The sequence below is a fragment of the Nomascus leucogenys genome, chromosome 4 (assembly GCF_006542625.1).
Source record: "Nomascus leucogenys isolate Asia chromosome 4, Asia_NLE_v1, whole genome shotgun sequence".
NCBI lineage: Eukaryota > Metazoa > Chordata > Mammalia > Primates > Hylobatidae > Nomascus > Nomascus leucogenys.
In genome coordinates this window covers 48,432,626-48,443,344 of record NC_044384.1, presented here as the reverse complement: position 1 = coordinate 48,443,344, position 10,719 = coordinate 48,432,626, and the positions used below count along the sequence as shown (strand labels likewise).

The window sequence follows — 10,719 nt, the reverse complement described above, 5'->3', positions numbered from 1 at the left end:
AGGCTGAAGGCTGGTCAGTTAATGGGAATTGTGACTTATGCAGAGGATCTAATAATTGTAAGTATCATGGTTTTACTTGTTTGAATTAATAACTTTAAAAAAACCTCACTCTGGCATCAGCAAATTTTCTGCCTCTTAACAAGTGAAAATAACTGAAACTTTCCCAACATCTACTAAAATGGAAAGTTTGTAATTTTCTACTATGACCTGAGGGTTTGGCTACAAACAGATAATCGAATGAATAAGATGAGCATTCAAGTTATACCTGCCTGTTTAATATGGGGAGAAACTAAACCACCTGTAAAGAAAGCATGGGGTGAGAAGCCCCCATCACCTGTATAACCCTCAGTATTTCTGTTCACTTTAAGAGCCTGCCACTGAAAACATTCAGTAAAGGAGTGAATCTTCCTTGCCCCATCAAGAGTCGCCTTTCAGCTAGAAGAAGGGTGTGTCCCCAAGTTTTTACCTGGGAGCAATGATGATCTTGTCAAGCATTTCAGTGAGACCAGCCCAAGTTTTTAGGGTGGGGATCCAGACTGGTTATACGTACCTTCAGTCCTTCTCCCAGAGGAAGGCAGAAACACCTCAAAGCCTGCATGTAAGAACATCTACTGAGAAATTATTTTAATCAGACACCAGCTGAGCGGGAGAAAGAAAAAGAACAGAGAAGAACAAACAAAACTCCCTTGGTCTTGGATGTAAGATAATCCAGCAGAAATGGACTGGAGTTTCTTCAGAGTAGCTGCAGTGCTGTTCATTTTTCTGGTGAGTGGATTCTGGTAAAAGTCCTTCATAATCGTGCTCATTGTAAACAAGTGAAAACTTTTTAGAAAATGTTAGTAGGCATCATTTCTAACCTAAACCCATTAAAAATGTATATTAATGACAAGATGATTTTATAAACTAGATTTTTCAGTAGCATTTCTCTCTTTAATTGAAGACTCAAGATCATGTTAATGCATTAGTGTCAACTCATTGTATTACATCTCTGACATTGAAGTCATTGCTAAGTCATGCTGGGAAAAGATTGAATTTAGGAAATTCCTAACGCTAGTTAGTAGCACTTTGTGGTTCAAAATCTCTTTTGCAAGAGGGCTTTTAAACTAAATATCACAAGTGTGTCTGGATTTTTACCCTATTTTTTTTTATTTTTTGTATGTTTGTTGGTGGAATTGCTCTAATTTTTAAAACATAAAAATAGCACCACATAATTTAAAATCATAGCAGTTTGTGGCTGGTCTCGCTATCCAAATAAACTCATCAGTTGCATATTTGGTTAGAATCTGTATCACTACTATAAAAAGCCCCATACTGTTCAACTATGATTTTATTTAAAACATTTAATTTCAAAAAATGGCAGTATAGGAGGTTTATAAATGACATATTAAGTGAAGAAGTGGCTATAATTAAAGAGTAAGTATAATTATTATTACACTCAATTTTACTACTGGAATGTCAGTGATGACTGTGATATAAAAGTTGTGCACTTGATGGTCAGATGAATGTAATGAAATACTTTATCATTGCCCCCTTACATGTAATTAGTTTTCTCGTTGTAGAGATAATACTAAGTGCACCACTAATGTATTATGTCAATTTCACTTTGAGTGAAAATTTGAAAATTGTAATCTCTCTCACAGTAAGGTTAATGTAATTCAAAAAGGCAGGTGCCAAGTAATTTGCCCTCCAGCTTGGCAGGATATATAGTGCTGTGGTTCACATTCGTTTCTACTTGCTTAATTTTTGAACTGGAATGTTGGGTTGGTATAATAAGTTAGATCTTTGATTCAAAGTATGCTGGTTAGTTTGAATTCAGTTTTATTAACTAAGGCGGGACATAATCGGTGGATTTAGTTACAAATGAGCATCAGTAAGCTGGTGGCTTTTGTTCCAAGCTTTCCTTCAGACATTAGTCCTATCCCATGCTCTTTTCAGTGGATATTTAGGATCAGTTGATTTCATTACTTTGGATTTGGTAGGGATCAATGAGCATTATACAGTATGTCATCTGAAATATGAGAGTTTCATATTGTCAGTAATCAAGTACTTTTACTTAAAATTTCAAATAAATTTGATCCATTAAGAGCTATTATAGTTTTAGTTGATCAGCTTGTTCAGATAGGTGTACACTAACTTTCATAGAATCTCTAAGATGTGCCTTATTTCTTGATTTATTTATTTCAAATTAATTATGGAATATCAAATTTCTTTAAACAGCCACTTCCTATTTAGTCATTCTTCAATAAAATGTATCATCATCAAAATCGTATATCTTTATTGAACTTTCCCTAGCTGTGCCTAGATTGTTTTTTTGTTGGTTTATGGGGGTTTTTTTGGGAATGGGGGAAGAGGATGTTACCTTATTTTATATTGAAATTAATCACAAGTCTCCCACATGCCTTATGAAAATTTTTTCTCAAAGAACTTACACTATAATGAATTACAATGTTTCATTTTCATGTTGACATCATAGCTTTTTTTTGAAAACATTTCACTTTCTAAGGTTTGGAAGATCAAAATTTATTTTAAGTACTGATTTTACCACATGGGATAATTTTGGTAATTGTCCTTTGGAATTTCCTAATCTGTATTTTTCTTTAAAATACTTTTTTTCTTCATAAAACAACCACCACTATAGCAAATTATTTCAGTTATCTTTTTTTTTTTTTTTTTTTTGAGACAGAGTCTCGCTCTGTCGCCCAGGCTGGAGTGCAGTGGCGCAATCTCGGCTCACTGCAAGCTCCGCCTCCCGGGTTCACGCCATTCTCCTGCCTCAGCCTCTCCGAGTAGCTGGGACTACAGGCGCCCGCCACCACGCCCGGCTAATTTTTTTTTGTATTTTTAGTAGAGACGGGGTTTCATCATGGTCTCAATCTCCTGACCTCGTGATCCGCCCGCCTCGGCCTCCCAAAGTGCTGGGATTACAAGCATGAGCCACCGCGCCCGGCCTCAGTTATCTTTCTCCGAGTCTCATGATAAATGCATGCTTTCACCAAAAAATGAAAAAAAATCTATGTAAATTATTTATATTCATCTCTACTCAAAGTCAGTAAGTGGGACTCTGCATTAGGAAGTGTATTTGTACAATTGTTAAGGCCTTTGAGATATTTAAATTGGTAGTGACTTTTAAGCAAATCTACCTGAGAACTGGGCAACTATTTGTTTGCAAGCATACTGTGTATTCAGCCCAATGCATCTGAAGGTTGTGAACCTTGTTCAAATGAGTGGATTGAATCAGGGAGTACAAAGTTGGAGGAGCTGCTCTTACAGCAATCAAGATTGCTCTATGACTATTCTATTGTTCTGACAAGTCTCCTGGACAGACAAGAGATTACACCTGCTATAACACTGCAAGTCAAACACATTTTGTTAATTCTGCATCTATTTTGCTTTCTTCTTTTGGTTTCCATATAATCAGTGTATGGAGTAGAGAAAGGAGTTAGAATATGTTTTCTCTAGACCAGAGAACAATGCTTCCTATGCACCAAAGAAATCTGTGTGCCTGTATACGACAATGGTAAAAAGTACAGCATGGTCACTGTTGGAAAGCAAAATAGAGCCAGCGGGATCTCTATGGTTTTAATGATTTCTGAAAATTACTTGCAACTTTGCCAGGTCCAGTTAGTCCATTTAAGTCAATACAAATCTGAAGATGTCTTTTTCTAAAAAGGTAAATTTCTGCAGCTCAAGCTCAAAGAACAGAGAAAATGACTTTTGTCTATGACCATGAATGATCTGATTATTTTGGTTCATTATATTAACCATTTTCCCCCTCTTTCTATGGGTTAATATTTCATTTCAAAACAAAAAAAACTCCAACCCTCTGACCACCTGATAAACTAACTCCACAGTTTGAACTAAACTGAAATTCTATAAAATATGAGCAGGAGTTTTTAAGAGTACTTTCAGCACTCAGGCTAAAATACACAGAAAATAATACACATTTCATTACATAGTTCCTAAACTTACGTGAAGACATCTTAAGTCCCCATAATTGTGTTCACAGATGCGTAAAGCAAGAGAAGAACTAACAAACTAGTACAGACCAAACAGAAGACAAGCAAAAGAGAGGGCTCTTTGTGCTTTCTTGAGTGTGTATTATAGTGATATGTAGTACAGAGATCAGTGTTTCAGTAAAATATTTTATAGAAAATGGAAGGAATATTTCTGTTCACGTATTCAGTGAAACTTACAAATTGCATTCAAGTGTCATCATTAACAGTTTTATGGTGTTCATAAAAGCTTTATTATTTCGCTGCAGATTTAGGATTAGCATCTTCTATCACCTTTACAGAAACAAGGAGTACAAATTTATCATCGCTCAATTGGTTTGAGTTGCCACAAAGTAGAAATATTTTGTCATCCCTGTTTTAGGAAAAGAGTAGAAACTAAAGCACTGTCTTAAATCTGAAAGGCCGACCCTAGGAATAAGATTCACTTGTTTAACAAATCTCATCAATCTAGAAAATTACCTTATCTATACCCAGAGCACTTAATTTCTGGTAACTCTTTCTCCACAACACATTCATCAAAGACATGGTTGCTGAGTATCCCTGTGTCCTAATAGACATTGCCTAACATATCAGCAGGAAGCCTGCTCTGCCAGGCATCGCAATTAGATTTATAATGCTCCCTCAACTCAGGGAACACCCTTGCCCAGTGCTGGGTCATGCCACCCTTGCTGATTATGCTTGATATGCAAATTCCTTCAATAGACTTAGACAGATCAAATTTTTTAAAATGCCATTGGCTGCTGATCCATGCTCTTAATTGGTCTATGAGAATAGGGCACAGTTTTTCATACTTGTCTAATGAGAAATCATATCTCTACAAATTAATGGTTGCCTGTTGCTCACAAAACTGCAGGACTGTAAGTTATTTGAAGGCAGATTCTGTGTCTGATTTGCCTTTGTATCCCTTATAGTGCCTTGCACCAGTGCAAGATTGCTCAAAAGATGTCTAATCACACACAGCAGAGGTACCACAGGGAAGTTTTTGGATAGTTTATACAGCTCTTCCCCCACACACTCCAAAAAATTATCACGCTATTAAACATAGAAATAATAATACTGGATTTCCCCAACATTTTAATGGTGTAGTATTAAATTCATTTTGCATTTCATCTGAGACTTACTATAATATTTTTAGGCCTTTAAAAGTCTTAATCTAGTGTTGGATCCTCATAATACACATTCAGTATGTACTTGTAAAATACACAAACGAAAAGAATAAATTAGAGAATTCAACCCATTGAGATGTTGTCAACCTCAGACTGATACCCTTTGTCAGAGCAGTACAAAGGAAAGATAAGAGGAGGTTTTTAAGTAAAGCAAATTGTGATATTTTAGCTTTGTTTCAAGTGCATCCTCGCGATGTATATAAAAGTTAACAATTACATTAGAATTGAATGCTTAACAAAAATGTAACAATTATGTTAGGATTCAACGCTCAGCAAAAAGTGACTTGGAAGACCATCTCACAATTATTAAATGCAAGAGATTTTTTTTAATAAAAATAGCTTGTTACTCTCAAACCCATTTTTATTATGTGCAAGGAAGCATGAACTTCAATATTAAAAAGGAAAACATTAAAAATTACTGTAATTGGGGATTTATTAAAATTAGCCTGCGATTTTGTCTCCTGTAGCTTTTAAAAAGTACATAAATGGATTGGTTCCTAAAACAGAAACGAAGGGAAAACTCATTGAGGATGCATTTCAGGTGAATTATTTTCTGTTTTCATAGAATTTTAGGACTAGAGGGGACTTTTAGTCTCATATACAGCTGAGGAAACTGAGGCACAGATTGATTTAATGACTTACCCCAACGTCCCTATCCACTGGGCAAAACAGCTCAGATATACTCAGTCAGTCTGACAACCCCTGTGTTCATCTCTAGGTAAATCTCCATCACAGCCTCCATAGCACAGACTCCAAGCTCATTGGGGAATCCAAACTTCTCCCCTAATTGTCAGAAAACAACCTCACCCTTACTCCAGGGACAAGGTCTAGGTCATTTAGGAGAGTGTCCTCCAATTTCCCTCCCCGAGTTTATTGATTTTAATCTCCATCCACCTCACCCTTACTCCAGGGACAAAGTCTAGGTCATGTAGTACAATGTCTTCCAATTTCCCTTGCCTAATTGATTGATTTTAATCTCTATCTTTCCTTGCCTTTGTCTTTGAGGTCCTTTCTTTTTCTGCCCATTCTCTCCTGCTCTCCCCATCACAACACTTCTATGAGAATCTTCCTGCTGAACATCTCTTCTTTTAAATCAAAATCTCCTCCTAGCTTCTATCTTAACTTTCAAAAATCCTTAGGTTACCCTCTCTCAAAAAATGCTACTATCTTGTCCCTCTGTTCCCTTTTATCACCAATATCTTGAAAAAGTGACCATCTTTATGTCCTCCTCTCCTCCCCTTATTTCCTAATCCCTTGCTGTCAAGCAAGTGCATGTTCCATCCAGCTAAAAATATTCTCTTGAAAGTCCCTCAGAACCTCAGGATTTCCTCAGAATTCACTCTGTTCAACTTTTTTACCTCATCTCTTTCAACCCCATCTGTCTTTCCATTTTCCTTTTCATCTGACCTCCATTATAATGCATTATATTTTTCTATTGTTTCTTTCGCCACTCCTCTCTTTCACCACTCCTTCTCTCCTTCCTTTTTTTTTTTTTCTTTTTTTGAGACAAAGTCTTGCTCTGTCCCCAGGAGTGCAGTAGTGCAATCTCAACTCACTGCAACCTCTGCCTCCCGGGTTCAATTGATTCTCCTGCCTCAGCCTCCCAAGTAGCTGGGACTACAGGCACGCACCACCATGCCCAGCTAATTTTTGTATTTTTAATGGAGACGGGGTTTCACCATGTTGGCCAGGATGGTCTCAATCTCCTGACCTCGTGATCCACCCACCTCAGCCTCCCAAAGTGCTGGATTACAGGCGTGAGCCACAGTGCCCGGCCCTCTCCTTTCTTTTTTTTTTTGTTTGTTTGTTGTCGTTGTTCCTAGTTCTATAAATGTAGGAATTCTCCCAGTTTTATCCTCAATTGCAGGCTGATTCTTGACTGCATCCTCTACTTTAGGAATTTCAAATTCTCACATGATTTCAACTATCCTGCCTGTGCAGATGTACCTCAAATCTGCATATGCGGCTTGAACTTTTGCTCAACTTTCGATACATGTTTCCAATTGCTGATCATCTTCACCCAGGCATTATCTGGCATCGCAAACTCCATGTGTTCTAATCTGCTAAATTCTATTACTGTCTTGTTCCCAATCCCACAGTTTAAAACTGCCATCCCCTGAGCTTCCTCCCTCTCTTGAACACCCCCATCCCATTTGTTCTCAAGCGCTGCCAATGCTATGCTGCAGTATGCCTTGATCTTTCCCCATCCATTCCCTCTGCCTCTGCTCCAGCATACTTCCTACTCACCTCCAGTCTGCTTTGATACAGAGACCCTCAACTGCTCACTGTCTGTAATCACTGCCTCTTCCCACTAGTCCTACCAATTGTTGTCAGAGTAAGCTTTAAAACCACGATTTTATCATGCCCTTCCCACGTCTAAATACTTCAATATTTTCCTACTGCCCACAGGCATTTAATATTAGAGCTGGAAAGTTACCTGTATAAAATTTAGTCTACTCTTGTCATTTTACAAGTGAGAAAACTAAAGTTCAGAGAACTGAGGAAATACGTTGAAGATTTTCCAACTCTATCAAGAGTCAGATTTCACTATTTTGCCTTTGAAAGTCCAAGAGTGACTTTGTATCAGAGTTTATTCTAGACTCTGAGCAACAGAAAATAAGCTTACACCAACCCACGACATTTTTAAGCAGACTTGGCAGTTTTTAGATTACAAATCCAATTGAGAGTCTGACTGTATGACGAAAGCTACTTGGTCTTCTGCCCAAGCTGTCTCTCATGGGAAAAAGAATGACCCAGCTTCATAAAACTGGAAAGATTTCTTAGTCATCTGCATAGCTTTCCAAAACAAACAGCAAGCACTGGCGCTCCAGTGTAGTAAGGGAAGCGTAATAACAGATAACAGATGCATGCACAATTCTGTAGCTATGAAGAAATGGCTTTCAAACAGACAAATAAGGTATGCCCATCTCCCATCCCACACTCACGAGCAAGAGAGAGGGAAAAGTGTTCATAAATTCACAGGTAGCAAGGAGCATGCATTTACATGACCGCCATTTCATCATTTCAGTTCTGCACCCAAGATGGGCTCTACAGATAACATTTCAGTTACATGTTTTAAAATTTGGGTCATTTACTTTTCTTTGTTTTTCTTCATGCTGTATTACTATTGTTGTATGTAAATATCACCAATCACAAGGATAATAGGTTAGTTTAAAATCAGAATTTTTTGAGTTCTTAAAGTTGCAATATAAATTCTTTGTAGCATGTTTTTCTTAGTAGTAATTTACTTGAGGGAACAGGCTTTCTCATATTTTATTACAAAACCCACAGCTCAAGTGAAAATTTATGCTAAATTGTATTGAATTATATTTAGCCATAAGTTAATATCCAAGACTCAGTTTCCTCATCTGTAAAATGGAGATAGTATTAGTGGTGACCACATGTATTTGTTGTAAAGATTAAGTGCATAGATTTACATAGATACATAACCTAATACCTAGCTATTATTTAATAAATTATAAGAGTAATAACAATCATAATTATTAATATTAAACACACAATGGATATGTAATTCTCATAATAAGAACATTATCTTTTTATACTTTTCATATTGATCATAAATACTTATTTTCTGAATTATCTATTGTGGCAATTTTTTTAAAGTAGATACTTAGAGACATTAAGTTTATATTTTCTTTAATGGTACAATTAAAATTAACTATAAAAAGAACTTTTTTGTATTTTTAAATGACTACTGTTAGTATTTTTAAATGTAAACTATAATTTTCTTACATCAGTTATACAAATAAAGTTTTTCATACTTTGCAATTCTGAATAAATTCAATTAAAAGTTGAAAATTTCTTATTTAAGGAGAAATACAAGTACAAAATAATAGTGATAAAAAGAAGAATAAATTGAAAGGTAAAAACAAAAATTCTTAGCATCATCGTCAGACCCAAGACATAAACCAAATCCACCTGCTATTTGGCTGATAAAATAATTTTAATGACTCACAAGCCTATGATTTCATGTTGTTTTTAAAGTAAATGGATAATATAAATTTTAAAGCATTTAATTAAAAAATAACTAGTGTGATTATCTTATTTTTTACAGGTGGTGGTAGAAGTTAACAGTGAATTCCGAATCCAGGTAATATATAACAAATCCATTTTTCCAAATTTTTAAACAAGAAAATAATTTGAGAATAACAATATATTTTCTGAAGAAAATGTATTCTCATAAGTCAAGTTCATATAATGCTAAAATTAATAGATTACCAAAATTACCAATTTTCCCAATTAAGCATCCTCTATTTCTGAGATTATACCCTCTTCCAAAAATCTCAGTGGAATTTGAATTACAAATTCAAATTAATATATGCCATTTCTTTATTGCTGTAATTTAAGGTAAGAGATTATAACACTAAAAATGGCACCATCAAATGGCATTCAATCCGAAGGCAGAAACGTGAATGGATCAAGTTCGCAGCAGCCTGTCGTGAAGGTGAAGACAACTCAAAGAGGAACCCAATCGCCAAAGTAGGTATCAACTCCAAAGCATAACATTGAAAATCAGAATGGATAAAGTTTCAAAAGAAACTCTCTGTTAAATATTTCATGAACATGTCTCACCGAGAAGCTACAATACAGAACAGAACTATAGTCATCTAGATGATGAAAACTGAAACTCATAAGGAGAAATTAAGAAATGCAGGTGCTCAGAGAAACAGGTAAACGTTGACTCACCTCATTGGTGAAATGCATACACATGATCATGTGTTATCCCAAACTCCAGATGAAAAAAGATCATTATTTTAATAAAGAATTTGGCTTTCAGCACATTCAAAGGAATTACTTCAATGTGTGCTCTTTCTGCCTCACAATGTATTAGAATTGCATTCCTACTTTTTTGTTTGTTTATTAACATTCACAAGGTGCCCTCTCTCATACCCCTTTTCTATTCATTTTTCCATATCTTCCTTTCTGCATACACACACACTCAGAAACACCCCCCACAAATTAATGAACATACAGATACACACGTCCACAGATACACACACAAATATACACATACATCCACACAGACACTCACAAATACTCCCCACTAAGATTTGTTTATGGCCAAACAATATTTTATTTCAAAGAAAGAGTTCTGGTTTCTATAACCATTTATTTGTGTGGTCTCCTTCCTTTTCTGCTAACACACCCTTCCCATTTTCAGAATTCAAGCTTCCACTCAAACCCAGATAACTCTTGTCACCTAAATAAATCTACTTTCTTCGAAAACTTTACATTTAAAACAAACTGAAGATTAAAGTTGCATAATGACAACATTGGTAAACTCCTTAAGAGGGCAAGGAGTTTCCTTCTGTTGCTCCAGTGCAAGCACAGACCCTGCAAATAATACTAGATCAAATTTTAACTGTTGAATGAATGAAGGCATGCATGATGATTGCATAGACTTAGATATAGTAGGGTGATATTTTGCTTTTTTTCTTGTTTGATAGAAGTAGAAAATGAATTTCTTTGATTACATTGTCAGTTACCATTGAAAATATTATAGCTGTAATTGTTAATTT

At 35.7% G+C, this 10,719-nt stretch overlaps 1 protein-coding gene across 1 annotated transcript in view; it reads left to right on the top strand.

The window, feature by feature from the left end:
- Window positions 1-505: 505 nt before the first annotated feature.
- DSG1 (desmoglein 1) overlaps window positions 506-10,719 on the top strand; it is a 35,586-nt gene continuing 25,372 nt past the window's right edge. The window contains exons 1-3 of the mRNA XM_003261969.3: window positions 506-765; window positions 9,255-9,290; window positions 9,548-9,679. Coding sequence (XP_003262017.1) covers window positions 718-765; window positions 9,255-9,290; window positions 9,548-9,679 — 216 coding nt within the window. The 5' untranslated portion in view covers window positions 506-717. The remainder of the gene's footprint in view (window positions 766-9,254; window positions 9,291-9,547; window positions 9,680-10,719) is intronic.